The 25,628-nt window shown below is 38.2% G+C and overlaps 1 protein-coding gene and 1 long non-coding RNA gene across 4 annotated transcripts; both read right to left on the minus strand.

Annotated features, from left to right (window-relative positions):
• Nucleotides 1-686: 686 nt before the first annotated feature.
• Nucleotides 687-1,960, minus strand: LOC138686283 (uncharacterized). Its single transcript, XR_011325617.1, has 2 exons — nucleotides 808-1,960; nucleotides 687-775 (listed from the first exon to the last, which is right to left on the minus strand). It is a non-coding gene; the product is annotated as an uncharacterized lncRNA (long non-coding RNA).
• Nucleotides 1,961-3,807: 1,847 nt separating this feature from the next.
• On the minus strand, nucleotides 3,808-25,549 carry SCP2 (sterol carrier protein 2). Of its 3 annotated transcripts, none has more exons than XM_069788719.1 (16): nucleotides 25,408-25,549; nucleotides 22,725-22,779; nucleotides 22,083-22,154; nucleotides 20,053-20,184; nucleotides 19,028-19,092; nucleotides 17,882-18,008; nucleotides 16,945-17,008; nucleotides 16,601-16,687; nucleotides 15,842-15,992; nucleotides 14,809-14,956; nucleotides 12,738-12,845; nucleotides 11,192-11,345; nucleotides 8,175-8,268; nucleotides 7,455-7,584; nucleotides 5,927-6,006; nucleotides 3,808-4,706 (listed from the first exon to the last, which is right to left on the minus strand). In XM_069788719.1, exons 1-16 carry the CDS (start codon nucleotides 25,447-25,449, stop codon nucleotides 4,611-4,613), a joined length of 1,605 nt encoding a protein of 534 aa, XP_069644820.1. In that variant the 5' UTR covers nucleotides 25,450-25,549; the 3' UTR covers nucleotides 3,808-4,610. The 3 variants fall into 3 exon arrangements, with proteins under 3 accessions (XP_069644820.1, XP_069644821.1, XP_069644822.1); XM_069788720.1 differs by lacking the exon at nucleotides 25,408-25,549 and adding an exon at nucleotides 24,120-24,140; XM_069788721.1 differs by lacking the exon at nucleotides 25,408-25,549 and having other exon boundaries at nucleotides 22,729-22,747.
• Between the last annotated feature and the right edge of the window lie 79 nt (nucleotides 25,550-25,628).

Raw genomic sequence — 25,628 nt, forward strand, 5'->3', positions numbered from 1 at the left:
GAGCAAACTAATCCCTCTCTGCTGCTTACCAAAGGGATCCCAGATTAGCTTGTACTAGGAGGACTCGCTTTACACAAATACAGCCACAAGGAGACACTCGCCAGATCCTCCACTGCCCTTCTAACACTTGCAGTTATGAACACCTGTACTAGGCACTCTATGTCACACACCCTCATGAAGTTATTCAAGAGGTAAGGCCAGCCCCATAAAACAACATACATCTGCAGCAACTGCCTTCCCCCTAGACTGCCTCATTTGCCCATGGATATGCCCTCATTTATCCAGAGTGCTCTCTTGCAAATACCCCAAATTCAAATTCCTATTTGTTATCCTGACCAACATAGGAACTGAGGTTTCTTGAAGTAGCACATTTTCTTAAGAAAGGAGCCATGTTCTGACCCTCAGCTTTTCTTCTAATGACTCTAATTTTAGGAAAAGCAGCAATCACTTTTGAATACACATATGGTATGAAGTGTGTAAGTGTAACGTACTGCATTGTATCTATTTCTGACTAGGCAAAGCAGCAGGATTGAAAGACAAAACTCAAAAGTTTAAAAATATAATCCGTGCTCCAAAATCAGAGCATTCAGTCAAATTCTCACAAGCCAGATCTGCTGAGTCAGGCATCACTGCTCACTGGTTCCAACTCTGACAAATCTATTTGCTTCTCTTATAGCACTGAAACGTGTTTTACTTTCTTTATTATGAAAATACATATCTGAAATAATTATATGAATTTTACAAAAGAAAGTAAAGATAAGATATGCCTACCAAACTGACAGCATCTCTGGCTGTCAAATGATTAACACATTTATCACAGCTGGTGTAAAAAAAAAATAAAAATCCCAATAGCTGCAAAGGGTATTCACCAGAGTCCATGAAGGAAGAACAACCCTCCTAAGCATTTTCATGTCTAAAGCTTAAATTTCCTCTCCTGTGAACTGGGAGTCTGAGAACACTAAACCCTCTGCCTAGAGGATTAGGATTTTTTTTTTTTTTTTATACAAGGCCTTTGAAACCAAAAATTTAAACTTTGCTATGTTCAGTGACTGGCTACTTTTTGGTAGCTCTAGCTACCTCTCTAATTCTGCCCTCAAGGAATCAAGTTAACATAACAGAATTGCAGCAACACAAACTTTGTAAGAAAGGCTGATCTAAAGTTACAGAGGATTTCAGCTGGAGAAGAGGTGCTTAATGCTGCTTGGTCAAGGGAGCATTATAGAGAAAGAAAACTTTCATAAACATATTTCTACAATGGTACAAACTTAGGTAATGCTCTGAGTTATGCAAAAAATAAGTAACAGAACTTAAAGATGTCAAAATCTGCTTTGTATCACAGAGCTTTGCCTACTTTCTCATCATGATGAACAGGGCAAATTATTTCTGTCCACTGTGGAATATATTTATTCAAAGTTATCAAATTCTAAGACTGCAGAATGTAAATGAAGGATTTGGGATATTTTTAAAGGATACCCCCCCAACCTCACTCCCAGAAAAAGGAAAATTAGAAAAAGTATTCTATCATATTTAAAAAATACTCAGTAAATTATGACACAAAGAAGGTGCTGAAAGTGAAGAAATAACAGAAGACAGATGTCTAAAAAAGACATTAACTGGTAGATGGGGTAAATATAAATCTTTGTCCTTTACTCCATATTCTTAAATACTGCAGAAGGAGAAATACAAAATTGACTAGTTCTCTTACTTGCAAGCAGAGAAAGCAGGCTGTGCTAACTTCTGCATTACTCCCTCTAGCTACAATGGATAAGTGAAATAAACATCTACATTTAATATAGGATTTTTCTGTTATAACAACATCATATCTGCAAGTGCCCAAACCTGAAAGTCCTGGGCCTGTACAAACCTAGAGATTTCTCTGAAGGCCAGGATCTCAGCCTTGGATATTCTTTCTCTTGGTAGCAAACAAACTCCAAAGTTATTTTTGCACTGGGTTTTTTGGGGGTTTTTTTGTTTTTTTTAGTATTACTGCACTACTTCCCCCTCCCCCCCCAAAAAAAACCAAACCAAAACAATTTCAATCTGCTGATGAGCACATCTTACTTAAACATTTATTGGTATGGACTACTATGATCTATGTTAGCTTGTTTACACTTCAAAATTAATTTGCTTCTTTAAAGGGTGGCCAGAAATATGCTGTGTCCATGCTCAAAATTCTTGGAAAAGGCATGTTCTTAGCTTTCATAACAGACATCTACTCAAAGCTCTTCTGGTAGTACCAGTGATTTGAAAGGAGGACAAAGCTTGCTAATGCAAGAGTGTATATGCAACTCTGTGCAGAGGAACAAATTGTTTTCAGCACAGAATTACTGCTGCAATCCTGTAATTCCCCTTTATTTTAACCCACAAGCCAAATGGCAAGAATTTACAAAAAGCAGTGGATACATTAGCAAATGTCACTTTGCAGAGAGCTAATACTTCATTTGAGAGACATGACTCCTATCTGCTCCAATCCTTTGAATAAGTCAATGAACAAGTACACAAGAGGAAACCCGATTCATATGACCAGATTGTATATTAAGAAGTTTACGGTGGAGCAAAGCCGTATCTGTCCTATTTTAACATCAAACTAATGCCTTGGAAAAGATAAACGGTGGGGTGATAAAAGTCAATTCATCCAGATACTAAAGACCAGGGCTGAGTACAAGATCTGCAAGCAGGTCTGACCACTGAGCACCCGGACAGTAAACCAGACAGTTGAAATTCAGTATAAAGAAAGTGATGCATATGGAACAATAATTAAAAAGAAAAGTTTGAGCTTCACATTGCAGAAATAAGCACTGAGTTAATATGAAAGAAATGAGCCCCCAGTTTTAAGAGATCTAAGAAAACATCAGCTCAAAACTAGCAATGGTCAGAAAAGCAACTGAGGAAAGAAAAATAAAAGCTGAAAATGCTCTTGTATCTTGAAAGCTTTTTAACAGAACAATCCTAATGCAGCATACAGGAAGGGATACATGGATGGCCAAAAGGTTTCAAGGGTCTCTCCATGTGACACAGTTAAATAGAATATCCTCTTCTTTAAGCCGTGAAGCCTGAAGGTGATGGGGCAAGACTGTAAACACCAGGAGTGCTTCGAAGCTGTTTCATTGTTTCTTCCAGTAAAAACCAAACAACAAAAAAAAGCAACTAAGACGTATAAAATAACACTGCAGTGTGTAAGATAAAAAGGAATAAATTTAATTCCACATGGCATGTAGGTAAGCTACAGAAATTCTTGACCCATGCTAAACATGCTGTCAAGGATTCAAAAAGGGACTGGACAAACCCATGAAAGACTATCCACCAAGAACTTTAGATACAGACATACTGGCTCAAATTTGTGAGCTAGAAAAAAAAATTAAAATCACTGGCAACGAGGAAAGTATTCTGGGTAAATAGATGCTTCAGCCATCTTAATATTCCTTCCAAGGTATCAATGGCCAGAAAATACAGTGGGCTAGATCGATTTTTGGTCTGATTCAGTACAGCCATTCTTACTGCTCAGCAATCTGTTAACCATTCACACTAGATAAGCAGAATGATTGGCTTGAACTAGCTCATTTCTATTATGATTTTAGCTAAACCAGGGAAGTGAAAGTTTATGCATAAGTTCCTCAGTCATGGCCCACATATGTGAGGTGTATATACTGGACTGACACGTAGTTTATGGAGTATCTACTGACAATGCCAGAGGAAGAAAAAATGGATGACTGCAGGCGCCCTTCATGACAACCTCTATAAAATAGTCAATTCGGTGCATTAACATGAAATCTATGTTTATAAATCTGAGGAAGAGACACACAGAAGAACAGGAAAAGTATATTTAATTTTCTATTAAACTTCCAACCAGAATACATTTTCCCAAAACACCAGTTAAAGCGTTTATATTACTGATAAGAATTTCATAATGATCAACACCAGATTTTCTCAGGAGAGAACAGGTAAAGTGTTGGTTATATTTCCTCTCTGTTCTCCTGGTGAACCTAATTTTTTCAAGGTGAAACATTATCAAATCCTGTGAATCTCAAAGCAATATTCTAGTTCCTACTTACTTCTGGAGATTTTGTTTATTTTTTAATTCCAAAGTAGTAATAAGAAAAGTATTTTATAGCAAATTCCTAAAGCCTATTCTAAAAAAAATTTTCAGAGATCCCCTTTATAAGACCACTTTAATTTAAGCAGCAGCAAATTTGTTAGAATGGAAGTCTGAAAGCATTTGTATGACCTGCTATTACAGCTTTTAAAAAAATGCAACTCATTTAATTGATATGTCAAACTATTTATAACCTTTCTCACTCTCTTCCCAACTAACCTGAACAACAGCAAGTAGCCTCATTCAGCTCTAAGTTCTGTAAAATTTTTTGTATTTATTAAAACAAAAATTGTCACAAATACCCACCATGTACCATTTGTAAGAGTTAGTGCCTCAAGCTTAGCCTAAAAATCTTTGCCATAGAGAAACTGATGGAATTTAAGAGAATTAAGGTCTCTAACCACAGAATTTAGGTGAGAGAGGTCCAATCAAACCCAGCCTGTGCCATACTATTGATAATGTCTAGTTTCATTCTACTTTTTTGTCAAAAATATCAAGTACTGACTGTTTAATAAGCTCAAAGTTTAGCTTTGCCTGGCTGAAGTTGTAGATTCTGAAGTTTCATTGCCATGCCCATGTTCCCAGAAACCTTCAATTTGCCTTGAAAGAATGCCTAAAAAGAAAGAAAGATTATATGAAAAGCAGTACAACATATTACCACAAATGTGCCCCTCCCAAAAGTTCTGGGTTATCTATGTGCAGGTCCTCGCCTGCAGTTTTATAATTCCAACAGTTCTAGCAGACACCTCACATTCATCAACAAATTTATTTTCTGATACTAGAAGGTAGAATAGTAAACGGAAGAAGTTGTATGCTTATTATACTTGTGATAGCTGAAGAGAATAAACTTGGTATTGCTTGTTTCTTGGATTATCATAACAATAGATCTGTATACAAAGCAGGGCAGAATACCCTATGTTTTGGTGATGACAGTTCATAGCATAAAAGTTCACTATTTCAATTGAGGACAGTAAAGCAATAGTGTACAGTAGATGCCACAACTGATTTCTTACTTAAATCCCCCCTAGCCATTACCGGTTTTGTTACTGATTAATTCAGTTTTACAAATCTAGTTTGTGAAGCAGACACACTAAAGATTTGGGTTTTTGTCCTCTGGGCCTTCTGGAAAGATGAACTGCATGCACTAAAATATCCAAACCGTAGATGTAAAATTGCAATTGCTTCTGAATTTCCTACATGTTACAACATTTCTATAATGTGTTTTACTTTCAAACTTCTCCTAGACACACTTTAGTTTGTGAAAATTCTTATTTACCCTGTGATTACCAGACCAAGAACTTAAAAGAATGTTACCCAGAACAAATTTAGAAGTACGGAACAGCAACTTAAAATTCACTTAAACATCTGGTTTCTTTGTACACTATGGCTGCTTTTGACACACTGAGGAATAAAAAACCAAATAATAGGCATTCAGTGGATGCTCACCTCAACTTTTATTTTTCAGCACCAAGATTACTCCTTATACTAATGCCAGCTATGAGCGTAAAGCCCTCCAAACAGAGGGCCAACATTCCTCCTTTAAGTCACACTGCAAACACTAGTTTCCCCCTCTTCTCTGCAAACCGAGCACTATTATATCCCCTTCTGGATTACTTGCAGGATGTCTGAGATAATATGTACCTGTTCAGAGTAGATACTGTCTGTCTTGATTAATCTTACTTTGGCCAATTTTTTCAGAGAAAGTCAAGAACTGTCATTTTTCAGATCAGCCATGGCAGTTTTGGAGTAGAGGATTTATTTAAATGATTTCTACTTAAACACACTCAAACAAACAAGTCAGTCCTCTTACCATCTCATCTTTGCTCTACTTACTGTCTGAGGATTCATTTTGCCAGTCATGAGAGCTAACAGATCAGCGTCAGCCATTGTAATTGTACAATCCGCCTTCTTATCTGTAAGATAGAGTTGACTATGAAGATTCAAACTGAGAGATGAAACAGTAATAGAAGCTGCAACTCCATGAAGAAGCTGTTGATACTACAGGTTAGCAAAATGGTACCTGAAGTACATACAAATAAGGGCCATTATAAAAATACCAGCAAGAGTTCACCCAATAGCCAACAGGCATCTGTGCCACCTTGTAGCACAGAGCATCTTAACACTGAAGAAAGACAGACCTTTCTGAAAGGTGCTAAGCAAATTCATTCCCTGAAAAGAAATAATAATCTACTTGTAACCAGACAGAATGTTAATTGCAAGCACTGACAATCATCTTTAGTTTTATCAAGCTTAAATTTGCTAGTATTAAGATCATCTCAGAATAAATGTGTTTTCCCCTGTGACACTCTCTGAAGATATTCATCAGTGAAATTTCAGGCATTTCCTGCCCTTTCCTTCAACGGGAACAACATATGCATTCTAAAAGCACTCATTTGAACTAATTCAAATCCAGAAGTTTTTAGGATCTTCTTACCAGAAATAAGCTGAAAAATTATTTTCATAAGCTCTGATAGAAATATTAATGTATATACCAAAGGGCTAAAAACTGCACACATCTTTTCCTACACCCATCTTATTATTAAACTTAAGTCTTTCATAAAATGTTGTCCATACAACAGAAACCAGTGCTTTTCCTTTTGTAATAACTTAGATCAATTAATTCCAAATCAAATCCCCTGTCATGTTTTTAATTAAAAGTTTTATGATGCAGGTTCATGGATATATGAGATTCTGAGGACAGACTGTTGTCTTTGGCTTTTTATTTACATTACTAGGATGCATGACTTAAGATGTGAGACAAGACATTTTCATGGCAAGGGTACAATCCTTTGCTTCCAATAATTTTATGGGGTTCCCCACCACCCCCCAGTCTGTGTCTTATGTCTGCCTTTTTAAAAATGGAACTTGAAATTTATGTCAGCTGGTACAGTATTAAAATCAGTCAAGTTTTATTGCTTAATTAACTGCAGAGGAGAAGTAACTTGACAAGATAGACCAGCTCACCGCCTACCAGTGTCTCCAACAAAACAACTGAAGAAACAGCTACAAATTACATTTCTGGCCCAAATTTTAAGAGGCAAGAACAACAAAACCCCTGAGGTTTGATTTTTTTTTTTTTTTTTTTTTTTAATATTCTGATTCCTGTAAAAGTCATGACAGATCTGTCTGGAGCCTCTAAGAAAACATGCAATTATCTAGACAGAATACAGAGTAGAAGACCTTTAATTTTTGGTCTGAAACATGATGTTTCATGAAGTGTCAGTAACAAGAAAATTTTAAAATTAAGGTAGCTCTACACTACTTCTACGTGAGGTCACTATAGCTTAAACAGAATATGAATTTATATTCTTTTCACTAGTTTCATATGTTTTCTGCAATGACATAATAAAACAGCACTGACCTGAATTAACTGCTACAGAGCCTTTACCATTTTTCACATCTACTATCCAAGTTGCTTCTTTCCCACCAGGACCATCTTTTATTTTGAAAGCAAAGACTCCACCAATTTTCTTGACATATTGCTCTCCTTCCTGTAATGACCACGTAATGTGCAAATTATTAATTTACTTCAAAATAATTTTAAAATAGCTTGAATTAAACAGAAAGTAATTTAAAAACCTTTAGCTTTTCTACTAACATAGAAATATCTATTTCCCTCTATTAGGCTTCATTTAAGCAACCATAAAAAAAACCAACCAAAACCCACAAACTATGACTATCTATATTAAAACTTACCAACTAAGAAAAATGACCACTGTCCTAACAGTCTTGTCTTGATGTTAAGTCTGACAAAATGTAGCTTCTTCTTCCAATCACACTTACAAAGCAAGCAATAAACACCAAACACAAAGTTTATTGTGTAGTTAGCAAGCTCCTCGCATACAATCTAAACTTGCCTTTACTGAAATACCCTTATACAGGTAGGAACTGTCTGAAAAAAGTAATTTACAATCATGGCACAGCATAGAAAGATTTCTGACACAGCAAAATTCAAAGCTGTAACATTTGTTTCAATGAGCCATACTGAGGGAGTGATTGATGCTACTATATTCCCATCAGGCTTCACACATGTTCTGTCATAAATTAAAATCCTTTTGTAGGTAAAAGAAGTAGTCAATACCTCTTGGAGCTTCTTTTCAATCTCTTTGAAGACCAAATGTGACTTAAATCCTTCAACAGCTGCACTGAGAGGCACAGCCGCAATACGGCCGGTGCTGAAATGAAAAACCCATTCATTTACATACCTTTAATCACATTTTCAGCATCTTCAATTTATCATGAATAGCCTAACACCAGCAAGAACAGCCACACTGAAACACTTTAGCAGTATAGAGCAACTATATGATATCAAAGTGAAGCTTACTCTCTGATGGGCTCGACACCCAAGTATCTAGATGTTTTTGCATGAATGGGCAGGACACTAATTTTGTAATGAAAGTAAATAATTAATCTTGTTAAGATAAATCACCAAACACTATTGCCACACCTTGTGTGAAGAGAGAGAAGCACATGCACCATCTCAGAGAAATACCCCCTTTTTTTTTTTCTTTGGCAAAACACATCCCATTTTGCCTCCCAGTTCATGTGAGTCTCAATTGTCACAATAGGTACTAAGCATTATTCCTGATTCTCTGGAGCAGTGACCTGCATGGCCTGATAGCAGCATGAAACCTAATTCTTCATTTCTGCAAAGGCACCCAGAGCAGAAATAAGTATAGAGATGTCCAAAGAAATGGCAATTCAAGCAGCAGGAAAAACAAGGTTACAATTATTACCATCTCTTGGCAGGAGAGTTCAAAACTATGGTCAGGTTTGATATTGTTAAAGTGACAGAATTGTTTAAGGAATGTTGCTAGAACTTATTTGTGTGGTACTAACACTACCCTGTAGATGTATGCTAGGGTAGCAATAGCAGGGACTGTCTCATCTGAAGAGGACACATCAATTTTGCTAATAAACCAAGGCTGTAGTAGCAGGATGTAAAATTGTAACGTGTCAAAACAAACAAACAAAAAAAAGCAGAACTGTTTCAAAGACTGATCCAAAATGGATCAAGTCTTGCTGTCATTTACCTTGATGGACATTCTCGGCAGCTATTACTAAAGCCACTAATTACAGGTTAGATCTGAATCCAATTATTAAGTGTATATGCATTGCAGTAGAAAAAACAGTATGAAGTATCTTCATAAACATGAAATGCCACCACCTTTCCCTTAATTACACAACACACAACATCATTCAATTACATAAGCAGAGTCTGAACAGATTAGCCGCACTGTTTTTTTCCAAAGTCTGAGACACATTAGTGCAACTCCTTGAGTCGGGTATCTCCCACACACAAAGCCCTTGGGAGAACTAAAGGTTTTTAAGCTTCTCTAATGTAAGATAAAACTAGTGTTGCTAAGATTTCTCTGTTTCAAGTTGTACCAAAGAAAGGATTTTAAAAATTCTCAATACTGAAGAAAGTGAAGTGAGCTGTAGTAAATTAGTCTTAATTTCTTCTACATCTATACATGCAAAGCTTTCCCAGACAGGAAGGCACTACTTCTAGCAGCACCTCAAAGTTAAGCAACAGATTCCCTCTTCCATAAAATTGCAATATTTTTAAAAACAAAGCTCAAAGCAATGAAACACAGTATACTCCTTATAACAGTCTTTTCCCCTCTGATTTAAAACCATGTACCAACACCTACAGCCAAGTTTTGTAAGCACGTTTGAAGAGAATCTATAAGACGACATGATTTTTCTTGTATCACACCTATTTTCTCATATGGTCTAACCTCTTACAGATTACAAAAGTGACAGGATTGCCACTTCTGACACTGTACTACAAAAAGTTAGTGCTGCAGCCCTTCAAAATTCAATTGCTTCTCTCATTATCTCTTCCAGAGATTATAGTGCCACCTCCTAGGAATTGTACAGGTCCAGCTAAAACAGTCATTCGAAATATGAGCTGGGAGGGGAATTTCTTTCTAAAAGTCCAGTATATGATAAATTTTACTGTTCACAGGTTTTTAGAGCAAATATAAAGCACTGGCATTGAGCTTTAAAACCAAAACCATAATACCCACAAAGAGTAGCTCAATCTTTCTAAGCAAAGTTGAAAGTGAAAATGTACAGGGAACTGTGTATTAAAAAAGCATCTCCTGAAATTCTGGTATATTTACAAATTTTAAGTGTTTTCCCTCAATTCCTGTCCATCCTAGCATATAACCATAGCAGATTGCAAGACAGCTTCACAGCAGTGTTCTCCTCTCATGCTGAAGTACGCTACAATTGCAAGTGCAAATTCTTTAGCCAGGACTGGATGAGTAACATGCCTGAATTCTAATGAGTACTTAGAATACCACATGAAACACATACAGCTGAAAGGAATTCTTCATGAAACCAAACTAGTTCACAATTTTAGCAGTGAAAGCAGTGAGTATGTCTAGTCCCATGGATGTCTTGCTTTTTTTGGCAAGTCCCTAGTTTCAATTAATTCATTTTAATGTGGCCCATTTTGTTCCTGGAAGGGTTTTTTTGTTTTGTTGGCTTTTTTCCCCTCAAAATATTAGACTTTTCCTTACAGGGAATCACGCGAGCCATTTTGATGGGCCAGTTTGCTCTTTTCAATAACTTATAACTTACAGTGTATATTGTTTCTCGGGAATAAGACAATTATAATCTCTGTATACACCTGCAGTGCTGTAGGCACACAACAGTCCCAACTGCTGAGCAAGTTTTAGTCTACAGGGCCGTTTCTTCCTTGCACAGAGGCAAACAATAATTCTAAAAAAAAAATGAACTGTGAAACACCAAGGTATGGGACCACAGTCAAAACAAAACAAAGTGAGCTTAGTTTACACCACTACTGAACCCCCAGTGAAAGTTTCCCATGACAGCATCGCCAAGACCTGCACACGAATGTCGAACGTGGGTTTTCGTCCCGCAGTGCATTTTCTCGCTCTGTAGAGATACGGCCCGAAAGGTGACTGTTTTGCAAGGTCTTTCACTGCACACAGCGCTTCCTTCCTCCTCCAGAAGTCGGCTACACGCAGAGGGCAGACCCTCAACTGCCCCACCGCTCCTCCTGCCAGGCCATGACGCAGCGGAATCGGACCTCCTGGGCTGGATGAAACCCCGCGGGGCTCTCACCTGGCGGCTCCGGGGAAGCCCATGCCGTAGAGGGTCACCACCGCGGCCCCGCCGATGCCCAGGTTATGCTGCAGCGCGACCTTTGCCCCGGGGACCTGCCGCCTCCCGGCCAGACCGCGCAGCTGCCAGCAGAGTTCGGCGCACTGCGCCAGGCCTGAAAAATCGAGCACAGAGCGTAAGTGGTTAAATGACGTCAGGAACATGCTCCAGGCGTGTCCCACAAACTTCCTTCCCTCATCTTCCCTCCATCACCCACAGACCTCCATCCCTTCCTCTCCCTTCCCCTAGACAACAGGCCTTCGGGCAAGGCAGAGGACGAAGCCGCATTCTAGGCACTGAATTTTACACACTGCCACCCAAAACTTTAACGAAGGGGGCCGGTGAGAAGTTTTGTAGTTCCAGTCATAGCTGAGAATTAATAGGTTTCATTTACATTCTCTTCAGCCTCACGGAGAGAACGTGTACCGTGGTACAACCTGCCCTGAAATGGTTTGGAAATTTAAGACAACTTCTATGACCACTGATTAGCACACAGCTGGCCTCAAGACTGTTTTACAGTGAAGTTAAGCTGACAGTCTGTAGACATGTCATTTTCTGCATTTTAATGACTCTCCCCCCCCATCCCATGGCAATAGAGGTGTGAATACCAGTAATTGCCTCTACATTTATCACTGTGTAACTGACAAAGATGTAACACAAACCTAGCAATGTAATACTCTCATCCTGTTACAGATACCGACAGTCTCATTTACCCGGAATGTTTTTCTTCCAAAGTCTCCTAATACTTCCCTCCCTAGACTAAGTGCAGATTATCTAGCTATTACAGCTGTTTAAATTAAGGTTTGTTGTTTTACAAGGTTTCCTCTTCTCCAATTTTCTGACAACGTCTCATTTCCAAAAAAGGAAGGTAAATTATCTTCACAAATCCAAACACGTTTTATCCAAGAGCCATCTCATGTGGAAGCAAGTGTAGCAGTTTAAAGAAAACAAAAAACAAAACAAAAAAAAGGAAAACCTATGTTGCTGGGAAACGGTGACTAACTGAGCTTCTGTTGTAAACATCAGATAAATATTTTGACATCCAAGGCTTAACAGAAATAGCTTTTATTACAGCTAGCAAGGGTACAGGCTATTCAGATGCAGTAAAAATCTCCAAAATCTGAATTTTAAAGGATGACAACATATGAAAATAGTTATTCAAACTACATTCAGTAGAAGCTGTACTATTGAGCAATTATTTAGAAAAAAGTTAAGCTGTTTTGCAGCTTGCTTTAATAACAACAACGACAAAAAAAATGCACCACAAAATTAATTAAGTGCTAATGATCAAATTCACACTCCAAGTCTTTTGGTTTGAGCAATACTACGTGGTGCACCTGCCCTAAAGCTTGCATTAGTTGGAAATGAGAATCAACTCCACAGCCTCGTTCTCATCTTATGAAGCCCTCATGTTTCATACAGACAAATAAAAGTGGGAAGCATCTGCCTGCTCAAGAGCTGTATCTCTTATCTAACTGGCATGACTAAATGAAATGTTTTTGCGTACCTGTAGCACCAAGTGGATGTCCCTTTGAAATCAAGCCACCACTAGGATTAATAACCCATTTTCCTCCATAAGTGTTGTCTCCTCTGTCAATCAGGTCACATGCTCTTCCTATAAAACAGTATTTAGAAAAATGTTCCTTTTTTGGTTTTAAGTGATTTTTCAATTCTACTGTCACTCACCGAAGATGCTGCATGTCAGTCAAAACCTAGGAAATACTGTACCACAGATTTTACAAAGAGCAGACTGAAATTACCAAACTACATTAATGAGACTTGCTTATACCACTGGAGAAAGCATAACATGGAGAAGAAAGAAAAGGGCTAGTGTTTGATAGAAAAGCTTTTTTAAATTTGCTGTTGAACTGTTTTGTTGATATACAGTATTATGATATAATCAATATAATGAAGCTGTTCATTATTTTATGAATGAAACTGCATTGATAACTATGTTTTTTGTGAAACAGGGGTTAGTCATAATTTGTGACCCCCAGGACATGGAGGTCCTGGTGAACATAGAGTTGAACGTGAGCCCTTGCCACAAAGGCAGCTAACGGTACCCTGGGCTGCTTTAAGACATTAAGATAGTAAACCCACTCATAAGATTAATGCTTAGAATTGCTTAGCTTTCCAGACTATTAGCTCCCATGCCTTCAGCAGACAGTTCTCCCTTTTAACAGTCCCTTACTCCTTTATTCTTGTACCAGCTTCTTCAGCCTACATTAACATTGAAGTCTAAAAAAGATCTGCCACATTTCCTGTGTTTATAACTCACTTCTGCCATTAAATGAGAATACCAGGTTAGTCTTGCCCATCTAAATCCACAATGTGGTTTATGCCATTTCACTAATCAGTATGTCTAATTAGTCTACCGTTCCAAGGTAAGTTTCACATACTATTAATGTCAGACTGACTGAAAGGTGGTGAGAATTGTACTATTAAATTACCATACACTTGACTTATTGATCAAATAGACAAGTACCATTAGGATTCTTCTGTATCTTTGATTAAATGAATGAAGCTAAAAAGTTTAATATATCTATTTAAATAATGTCAAACGTTTACCATTTTTACTGCAGATACTATAGAAACACTGCAAAGATGACAGTAAAAACCAAGCATTCAAAGGCAAGTATCTGAAGACCAACAAACACACAAAAAGTCTTCCCGAAGATCTATGAACTTCTCTGTTACAGTGAGAAAGCTTAGACATAATACAATACACCATCTAGTGATAGAGTATGATATTTTCTCAAAATTAGTTAAAAACAAGTTCGAAAAAGATTACATCAGATGATTATTTATGCAAAGCAAGAATACATTCAGAGTTTAAATATATCAAATACCGAAGTAGCAGTTCAATGCATGATATATTTGAAATCAAACAAAAAAAACTCTTCAGTAGAAAATTTTAATGGTTTAACTTACATACATAGAACTAAGCTCCACTGCCATTTAACCTGTTGTAAATCCACTCACTTCAATGAAATTAATCTGGACAGATTGTGCACTGCTATACAGCTGACTTTAGAGGCATGTTCACAACTTGCCAACAACTCTATTTTCAAAGGCAAAGATGTTTCAAGATTTAAAAAAAAAATTATATCAAAGATAAGTAACTTGGTAAGGCCCTTGATAGGCAATTCTTGTCTGCTTTTTACCTTCTTAAAAGTAAATACAAAGATGGAGGGAAATCTTGGGGTAGGTAAGTACATAGCCCTGAAAAGGGGGCGTAATCCTGAGAAAGATCACAAGTGTCCTTAATTTCCCTGCTCTACTTGCTTAAAAGAGTCATCCCTGCACAGGCATCCAACGCTTTAATTTGCTGTGTATATTTCTTCAGAAATCACAGTAACACACTCATTTGTTAAACTAATTCTAGAGTTTGCAGGTATTCCTTATGTTACTGCAGCAGTAACTTGCTTTTCCCTCTTATGAGGTTAGGTAAGAAGACTTTCAAATATAGAAGATCTGTCCAGTAGACAACTCAAAAGTTTTAATTATATGAACAGATAAAAAGATATTTTTAATGCTTTCCATTTTAATAGAACAATGATCTCCATTGATGCTATTACCTTCTGGACAGAGTCCCAGAGCTTCATAGGTAATGAACTCATTAACTGAGAAACAGTCATGAAGTTCTATCACATCAACATCTGTTGGTTTTAGGCCTGCTTTTTCAAAACATTTCTCTGCAGCTTTTTTAGTCATATCATAACCAACCTGCAACAAGAAATTGTACATTAAAATATCATTAAAGAAACATAGCTAGCAATTTCATTTCTACACTTAAACGTGCTTCTATATATCCTGTAAGTGAAAGTAACCTATAGGAGATGGCATTCTAATTTATTTTAATGCATCACATATCACAGATTTTAATATTCATACAGCACGAATTGTACAGAAATAATACATTCCAAGTCTCACAGTTGGCATGTGGAAACTTTTCTGGGGAATATCCTCTATTTCCTCAACCCCGCTCAAAAGCCAAAATGCTCCTTTGCATGACTCAGACCAACAGCCTTGAAACAAATCCTCAAACTGTCTTGCTACTGTTTTCTATCAGCCATCTGACTAGAATTGTATTTGAAACCCAAACAGAACATCACTGTAGTAGAAACTATTGGATATTCTAATGGTTTGACTTGCATCCAATTATTTTAGTCAATTTGCAGTGGGATCCAAATTTTGCAGTTCGGGTCTTTCCCTTCATTCTACGTAAGCAAGTAATCATGACTACACCCAACAAGTTATTTCAGCTTCAGTATTACACAGACATAAGTAAAATTGTTTTAAGTTTTATTACTTTTATAAACAGCAAAATCAAAGAAATGTTTTTCTTGCAGTTCAAATTGTTTAAAAAGTAGCCTTTAAATAATTTGTTAACAATTAGGTTTTTGATAGCCTGTTCATAAATTTCTTCCTGTTCTTCCACAACCATACCCTTTGTTTACTCCACCTGCCCAAATGAAATTACTTTCACATTCACCACAAAGTAAGATTTGTTTCTCTACTGACATGGAAATAGCTACAGTATCATTAGGACTTGCAGATATTAAAAAAAACCTGTGAGGAGTGTCAGGGAATACAGAATTGTAAACCTACCATCTTCATACAACTGTTTTCTTCAAATGTGCTTGGATAATCAGTAACCATCACCTGGGCTAGAATTTCCACAGCTTTTGACTGCAACTTATGCCTTTTCACAAACTCCTCACTAGCCAAAACTGCAGCTGCAGCACCATTTGATGTCGGACTGATTGAAAGAAAATAATGATGTCATCATTCTAAATGAGTAATGTCGATCTTCCGTAGAATTATCTTCTAATACAAACCAAAAACCAAAAAGGACAAATGAAAAACCACTTCCTTTGGCTGATGCCATTGAAACTGTAAATTCCATCGCTGTTTGCTGGACGCTTTCAGTAATATTTGTAACAGACATTTGAAAAGCATGACATAAAATAGAAACATATCATTAGGTTTTTCAATTTAGAAAAAAAAAATCAAAACTTCTACTTGGCTATAAACATTGTTAACAACAAGCCTTTCAGGAGTGTATAGGAAAGGCTGAAGAGAAGAATTAACACTTAACAGCAACAGATGCACATTGCTAAAAAATACAGAATGTCAAGAGAGCCCCAAAGTACAAAATGTGTTTCAGCTTACTGTATTATAGTGTGAACAAGTATCTAGATAGTGTTTGGTCAAGACAGGAGATTCCACATCTGTTTCATTTATAAGAAGTGTTATTTAAAATAGTCTGTACATTTTAATTTACACACAGACAGACTTGTATTTAAATAGATGTCCTACCATATTTGTCTTAACATCAAGATCTATTTCACAATGCTAAGTCCTTACCAACACTGTAAGACAGTCAAGAAATCAAAAATTTTGCGAGATTGCAGAACTTCATCTAATGTGTACTCTTTTTGGAACTGGGAATACCTAAGAAAAACATAAGAGATGCCATCTTAGTTTTAGCACAGCCCTTAGCAGTAGACATACTAATATTGCACTATTAGGCAGCTGTAGAGCTGTTTTTACAAAGTATAAGGCACTGGATATAGAATTTATGCTGGGTATAATTCTCATTCCATAATAAAGAATACACTCCACAAAGTATTTCTAAAAATAATACTCAGTTTCGCATGAATTTTTAGCAACAACGTACGTTCAATATAGAGGTAGAGTCCATTACTCACGGGTTGTTAGTTGAATGGCTATGATTCTTCCACGCAATTTTTGCAAAGTATTCTGGATTTGTCCCTGGAAGGGGAAAGCAAGCTGTGTTGAAATACTTTGTTTACCCAAACAGTGCTAACATAGCAGTTTAAATACTGTGTCATAAGAATTTAACCTTTACAAGCATCTTTACAAGAGACTCACTGTTATCAAGGCTTTCCTTAGAACTCAAGTTAGGTCTAAAAATTAGATAAAGACTACTAAACATGGTTGAGTTTTAGCTAACAACATCCTACTTGGATATTTAACACTTACACAAAAATACAGAAAGTAAGTGTATATTATTTGAGGTATTACTGAAACTTGAATGCTCATTTTCCTATCAGTGCTAAACAGCTGCAGTGCAATATTGGAGTCTAAGTCTAAAATTTTTCCATATACTAGTCTGAAACTAAATGCAAATAAAATATGCTCAACAGGCCAGACTGTTCCCTTGGAGCCAATTCCCTTGTCTGGTGAGGGGGTAAGAAACAGCAGTGGCACCAGCCTAGTACTATATATTGAATCAAATTCCCAAAAGTTTTTGTCAAAAAATTCAGTCCCAAGCCTATCTACCTACCCTAAGACACAAGGAAAAAATGTAGGAAGTTATGCAACCTTATCACCCAGACCTTACAGAAGCACAAACCATACCATTAGCACGATTACCAGACATTCTGTATCACAGCCTTAATTCCGTCTCTTGATGGTTTAGTTTGCCTACCCATCACCAACTTTTCTGTAGATAACTCTTTATCCAAATGTATTCCCATCTGTGTTAGCTGTAGATGTTGCAGTTGTAGCACTTGGGTAAAAGGACACTGAAAGCTATCGTTTTTTAAAAATGAAATCCTAATATATTATTTTAAAAAATCACTTCATTAAAAGAGGACAATGAAAATATGTGTTTTAACATACCATATTTCTCCATATGTTCTTTTCCAGCATTTGCAAACATCTGAGGCGCTACTGGAGCACTTGCTAAGCCATATTTATTTATCATAATTTCTAAATGTTTGTCAATTGGGTTAGCTCTGTCTGAAAACTAAAAAGAAGAAAAATAGTTACAAAGCAAGTCATAATTTCCTTTTCTTTACAGCATCACCACAAAAGTGCCATGGATTTCAAGCAAAATAGTGGTTTTCCTGATATTGTAACAATTCCACTGGACAGTATGTTGCACTTCAGTGACATGTTTTGTAGCACTCATAATTTCGCAACTATAAGAAAGAGTAAATAAGCAGAAAATGCTTAACATTATAATTACTGCACTGATTCATGGTAAGGAACACTTCTATTGCAGTCGCTATTTTCAGCAGAGGACTTCAGGTATTTTTCAACTCAGCGTAAAATCCTATAGTTAATATAGTTCCAAGTATAAAATTAATACTGTATTAGTATTTTCAATTAAGCTTAGATGAAATATCATAAAGCATGTTAAAGACAACTCTTAGTCATTTTAATCAGTTGTTAAATTTAACATTTCTCACCCAAACCTCTGCATATATTATCAAATTTTGCAGTTCTGTAATTAAACAACATGGGCTCTAATATTGCTTGCCATAAGGCAAAATACAAACAACCCCCCCCCATACTTCTCCAGTAAAAACAAAGAAGAGACAAGAAAGAAAGGTTTACAAAGTCCTTAGTTTTTTGGAAAGTATGTTAACTGGTGAACTGAGTAAGCATCAAGCCAAAAGCCAGAAGACCCAGATTCTTTCTTTGATTTGCTGTGTCAGTTCGAGAAAGACGCTTCAATTGCTCAATGCTTCGGTATTCTATCTGGTATTTTCATGACTCCCTATTAACCCTGCCTTTAATGTATTCTTGGCAAAATACTAGAAGCCTGACATACTACATAAAATTAATTCTAAAACATTCCATACAAAATTTGTGTATCATAGCTGCAATCACAATCACAAAACTCATCAGAAGTTTCCATGGATCAAAATAATGGTTTATTTTGTAATCACCTACAGCAACATCTTAAAGCAACTCAGAGAATGAGGAGGCATATTCCACCTACGACTACAATGAAACATATAAAGTGTTTCAGACACTTACACCTGAAGCAAGGGATCCTTTTGCCATCCTCTCAAAGCCAAGTGCCAGAACGCAGTTTGCCAAACCTTAAAATAAAATTTGTGGCTATTTAAAACACAATTATAAATGACATTATGTACTAACAACTATTCAATTACAAGAAGTATACATAAACACCTACCAGCTGCTCTTCCTCCTTTCTTCATTTTTGAAAGAGAGTCAAATTGGGGTGGGAGTGGTATGATACAAACATTGATACTGAAGAATGAGAGATCACTACGGGGTTTGGGTTTATTTTTAAACTGTTTGACAGCAATTATCTTAGATGACGAAGCACTTATGTCTCTGCCACAAATACTAAAATAATCATACAGAATATACTATAGTTTTCATTACAGAAACATCAGCATTTGAGTGAAAGAAAGTATCAAAGTCCACAAAGGAACTGCAGAAACAGAAAGAAACACTCACCTGTCAGTTTAAAGCATAGTCTCTCACAAGACATTGCTTTCTTACCCTCCCTTCCAAAAATGCGTTAGTCAAGCACTTGTGTTAACTTCAAGTTAAAAAAAAAAAAAAAGAAAAAAGCTATGCTTTTTAGCGGGTTCTTCTCTCCTTTGCATCCTGCAGAGTCTAGTGTCTTACAGTACTATAATGCAACTTGTTTTGCACTACTCCAAACAATTCTTCCAGAAAAAACTTAACTGGCTTGCTACTTACTAGGTTCACACAGCTTATGACACAGGAAAGGACATTTATATCCATATACATCATCTTACTGCATCACAGACACAGTCTCTTAAGTGCACACACAATGCTCTAGTTCGTAGTGATAGTCTTACTCTTTTAAGTGCTTGGTCTTATGTTTGTATATACAACTGACCAACCTTTTCAGCTGAGTGAGGCAGAAAACACAATTTTGTTTATGAGGATAGGCCATTTACAACTCAGAGTACTCACACATTCACTAGTTCTGTTCTTCATTCAAGTTATATTTATAGAAATAAAGAATATGTATTACCCAGGCCCAGAGCAAAACAACTCACCTCCTTCTACTAGTTGTCTGGCCATGAACAAAGCAGTTGATCCAGTAGCACAATTGTTGTTAACATTAGTGATAGGAATGCCAGTTAAACCCAAACCGTGATAGATAGCCCTTTGTCCAGAGGTTGAGTCACCTTTATACAGAGACACAACATTAAAATAAGGTACATACTCAAACTTCACTAGCAAAAAGAAATCCCACCATGTATGTGCAATGCTACCACTTAAACTGTAAACGTGAACCTTCAAACTGTCATCTTGAGCATGTCTCTCAAGTATCCACAGTGCCAGAACCTTAGAAACAAGATGAAAATCATCAGATTTTAAAAACAGAAGTTTGTCCTGCTTCTGTGCCACCAGGCCGTGAATCAACAGACAGTAACTGGACTGGACAGAAATGTCTTAGACGTGCGGCTTGGAAGCTGCTACAGGTATCACAGCTGACTGACCCTACTTCAGTTGCCATAATACAGTCATCAATAGAGAAAAAGAAAGTAATTGGTAAACTCTCTTTGTAATGGAAACCAATTTCCCCATAATAGAAATCTGATTTTGACTGCTTTGAGAAATATATCAGGCATCTGTGAATTGGAGTGACGGGAAAGGTTCAAAGCAGTCATTTAACATCATCTCCTCTCACTACAACAAGCAGTGACTCCAAGTTAAAAGCCTCTGCTGAGGGTGTCTACTAGAAATCTGTTTGAGGGTTGTGCTGGTTTTGGCTGGGATAGAGTTAATTTTCTTCACAGTAGCTAGTATGGGGCTGTGTTTTGGATTTGTGCTGAGAACAGTGTTGGTAATACAGAGACATCTTCATTACTGCTGATCAGTGTTTACACCAAGTCGAGGCCTTTTCTGCTTCTCACCCTGCCCCACCAGCGAGTAGGCTGGGTGTGTACTAGAAGTTCGGAGGGGACACAGCTGGCACAGCAGACCCCAATTGACCAAAGGGATATTCCATACTGTATGACATCATGCTCAGCATATAAAGCTGGGGGAAGAAGAAGGAAGGAGGTGGACATTCGGAGTTGTCCGAATACAGCATTTGTCTTCCCCAGTAGCCGTTAGGCATGATGGAGCCCTACTTTCCCAGAGATGGCTGAACACCTGCCTGCTGATGGGAAGTGGTGAATGAATTCCTTCTTTTGCTTGGCTTGCGTGTGTGGCCTTTGCTTTACCTATTAAACTGTCTTTATCTCAACCCACAAGTTTTCTTACTTTTACCCTTCAGATTCTCTCTCCCCCATCCCACTGTGGGGAGTGAGCAAGTGGCTGTGTGGAGCTTAGTTGCTGGCTGGGGTTAAACCACGATAAGGGTCCTGCTGGTAATGAAGGCAGGGCAGCACTGCGTTGGTGTGTGAACAACTCAGTTTTGTCTACATCAGTTGTGAAGCATTATTCTGGAGCCATACTAATGCAGGTACTCTCAATAATCTCATATAGTACATTAAACCATGGTTATGTTTCTATACATGTCCGCAGGATTAAAATAGTTATGAACCTCTCACAGAGTAGATCTCATCTATCACTTAGAGTTGAGTCCAAGCAGATCTCTCTTATGTGCTCTTGGGCTGAAAGTGCAAGGACACAGTACATGTCTGATCCCCCAAATACCCATTAGCAAGTGTCTTCAACTCAAAATGGATAAACAAGCATATCCATTCTAGTGTACACACAGCATCATGCAAAGAATAAAAGAATTTTCAAGTCTACTGGTATAAGCATAATACATAAGCTTTGCACCACTTGAATAAGTATACCACCTGATCTTGCTGAAAGAGCTACTTGTATAAAACACATTTGCAAGACAATTTTATGGAAGTCTTTCCATACCTATGACTAGAACTATAAACTCCACAAATAAACAGACATAGCTCTATGATCACTAAAAATAATAATTTTTTTAAAAGTAAGAGTTCTACAAACTGACACAATTAAAAATTATAACCTGAAATTGATGGGATCCCCCATACTTCCTCCACACAGATGTCTGCAAATGTCACGGATGCCACCTCCCAATGACATTACTTACCATAAACATAACCCACACATGCCTGCTCCACCTCTGAATAAGAAATCCCAGCATCAGCTAAAGCCTTCTGGCCTAAAAAAAGTTTAAAAGTTGAAAAAAAGTTTGAAGTTGAAGGGAAAAAAAAAAAAAAGCAGCTCTCACGACCATAACAAGCATACCTAGAATAGTATGTATGATTCATGCATTCACAAACAAGAGCAAGCTGTAAAAATTCCTTATTATATGATGCAAATGGTTAGTACAGTCTTGCATCTTAATTCTCACAAGGACAATTTTGCAGTATTTTGACTTCTGAACAGGCTCCTTTATCAGAAAATTTCATGTAGTCAATTCTGTGTTCATGCACAAAGGTTGTTTGTCCCAATGAAAGTATGTTTGAATAATATAGGTAGGTATGAAATTATTTAAGTGTCCAATTCAATTTTAAGCTATCCTTCTGACTTCGGTACTGAAAGGCCCCTGAGTTGAACAGGTCAGTTATGGATTTTGTGAGTGTTCTTTTTTTATCAGTTTTAGATTTGCTTTTTATATGTATCTATTTACTGAACAGTAGCTGTTCCTTCATATGTATAATAAAAAGATTAACTGTAAGACTTAAAATAAGTGTCAGCAATCAAACTAAATGCTTTATTACTAAATTACCTGCCTCCTTAGCCATGTCAGGATAATCAATGCTCTTCTCATCAGGCTTTGTGAACTGGCAACAAAAAAAGAAAAGGAAAAAACCCCAAGAACAAATCACAGTGAGATTTAATACACCTTTTGCTCAAATTGGTATATTTAAAAGCTTTATATTTAACTTAGAAACAGGTTTGTGAACAATCAGTTTTAAATAATGCAAACAATTTAATTTGACTGTCCTGTTTTCAGCTGGGATAGAGTTAATTGTCTTCCTCGTAGCTGGTACAGTGCTATGTTTTGAGTTCAGTATGCGAAAAACATTGATAACACTGATGTTTTCAGTTGTTGCTAAGTAGCGTTCAGTCTAAAGTCAAGGATTTTTCAGCTTCTCAAGGCCAGCCAGTGAGAAAGCTGGAGGGGCACAAGAAGTTGGCACAGAACAGAGTCAGGGCAGCTGACCCAAAGTGGCCAACAGAGTATTCCACACCAAGTGACATCATGCCCAGTATATAAACTGGGGAGAGTGGGGGCAGGGGAATCGCCACTTGGGGACTAACTGGGTGTCGATCGGCGGGTGGTGAGCAATTGCACTGTGCATCATTTGTACATTCCAATCCTTTTATTATTACTGTTGTCATTTTATTAGTGTTATCATTATCATTATTAGTTTCTTTTCTGTTCTATTAAACCGTTCTTATCTCAACCCATGAGTTTTCCTTCTTTTCCTGATTTTCCCTCCCATCCCACAGGGGGAGAGGGGGAATGAGTGAGCGGCTGCATGGTGCTTAGTTGCTGGCTGGGGTTAAACCACGACATTGACCCAAAAGTGCATGCACAAAATCTGCACAATTCCCATGTGCTACTGCCAGACCCTGTGATGTCTAAAACCAGAAAACAGTGCAATTTTATGGAAGCTGAGGACCATTTTTGCTCAGTCTTAAAGAAGATCCATTACTTGTGTGGAGATGGACAACAACCCTGTCCAAATCCTCTGGGTGGGACAGAGAATACCACCATTTTCGCTGATTTGTTACAATACATGACATAATCTTCACTAAGGCTTTGATAAATACTTCCTTTCCACTTTATTTTGCTATACTCCTATTTGTAACAGGAAAATGCTTGTTCTTTGTATGGAACTTAATTCTACATAAGCCTCCTTTTCCCAACCCTTATTCCACTTTGTTACAAATCATATTGTACCTTACCCCTCACCATTGGAGTAGAGGCAGTACTTCTTTGTAGTATGACTCATTAGAGTCCACCAACAAATGCATGTGTTTTGCATTTTTACATCATTAACAAAAAGTGTCACTGCTAAGAAAAAATCCTCATACTAACTACTTACAGTTCTACGAATTATTTGACCTTCACTGTTAGTATATAAAAGTTAATTTGCTACCTCCTTATGCTTACCTCCCCAACTCCAGTCTTTTGCAACACTTAGCTGTACTTTCTGCAGTGCCGCCTTTCCTTAATTTAGACAGAGAACCTTCATACTGAAGGTCATAAGAAAAATCAGTCAGTGAATTGATCATTGTAAAAGTCTGCAAGAGCAGCTGATGTTACCTGGGCTAACAAAGAGAGAAAAAGAGTATCGACAATTTCTGAAATCATGCTAAACTGGTAACTGAGATGATCCACTACTGAAAATGAAAGGCATGATCTGTGGAACTGACAATCACACACACAGGAAACACAGACTGTTGTTTTGAAAAGGTATACCAATTTTCAGCAGACTTTAAATCATTAAGATTAAAAAAAGAGAAAGGATACAACCCTAAAAGACTTCATAATAAAATGCTTACAATGCAGTATGGTGACAAGTTTTAATTGTCTCTTCCACACTGTTGTTCCTTCCTTGAGCACATCACAAATGAGTTTAAGGTGAGGTCCAATAACTTCCAAACCTACATTCTACAATCCAGTCCAATAAACACGATTAACAGAATTGAGTCTTATTTCCTCTGCTATCACATCACATGCTGGAGAAATAACTTTTTTTGTTGCTGCATGGGTATTTAAAAAGCGTGTCTGGGGGGGTTCTGACTACCTTGGCAAGTACCAAAGTCGCCTTAAGTTTCATCCACCGAGATAAAAAAGGTTCCTTCAGCTTTTGCTCCTCTTTCAACATGTGCCACACTGTGTGAACTCCGTGCTGGCAGCCGAATGCCCAGGAAGGGGCAGAAACCCGCCAGGAGGGCGAGTGTCTGCAGGGCACCCGCTCTGCGGCCGACAGTTCCCCCGAGCCCGTGGGCTCCCCGGCCATCCAAGGCGAGGGGACGAGCCCTTGACCCCGGGCTGCGGCGACACGGGGACCCGCTTTGGCCGTTGTAAGTCTGTTATATCGACCTGCTCCACGGAGCGTCAGAACGTTTAACTTGGCCGGCGGATCCCTCCTCCCCGACATACCAACCAAAGGTGAACTTTGCGCGGAGCCGCTACGTCCCAGGCCTGGCCCGCAGGCCCAGGCTGGCGCCACACGCCTCTCCTCTCAGCAAAAGCCCCCCCCGGGCGACAGCGACCCCATCTTGTGAGGAGCCTTATCCCCCCACTCGAGGAGGAAGCCCACGGCTCCCACAGCGCCACCGTCCCCCTTCCCGCGCCCCCTCAGCCGCCGGCAGCGGCTCCAACGGGCAACGCCAGAAGGGAAGGCGCCTCAGGAGCGCCGCCGAGACAAGACCCGCTCGGCCCGGCCCCGTACCTTGGTCATACCGACGCCCACCACGAACACCCGGCGCTGCATGATGGCGGCGGCACGCGCCCCCCCCTCCCCTCCTGCTTCCCGCCGGCCGAGACCCCTCACGCAGGCAGCGGCGCGCGACAGCTGAGCGAAGGGGCGGAGCGCTTCGCCCCACCCACCCCTCCTTCTTAAAGGCGCAGCGTCCCTTCGGCCGGCCCGCCCCGCCCCGCCCCGCCGGCCCG

This window comes from Haliaeetus albicilla, chromosome 8 (assembly GCF_947461875.1).
Source record: "Haliaeetus albicilla chromosome 8, bHalAlb1.1, whole genome shotgun sequence".
Lineage (NCBI taxonomy): Eukaryota > Metazoa > Chordata > Aves > Accipitriformes > Accipitridae > Haliaeetus > Haliaeetus albicilla.

What these genes read in the sequence shown, in the direction of transcription:
- SCP2 (XM_069788719.1), bottom strand. Translation starts at nt 25,449, where the DNA reads ATGCAGCGCCGGGTGTTCGTGGTGGGCGTCGGTATGACCAAG. An exon ending in AGCCATTCAACTAACAACCC is followed by an intron (nt 16,688 to 16,944) that starts GTGAGTAATGGA and finishes TGTTTTTCTTAG; the next exon opens with GTATTCCCAGTTCCAAAAAG. An exon ending in ACATCCACTTGGTGCTACAG is followed by an intron (nt 11,346 to 12,737) that starts GTACGCAAAAAC and finishes TCGATTTTTCAG; the next exon opens with GCCTGGCGCAGTGCGCCGAA.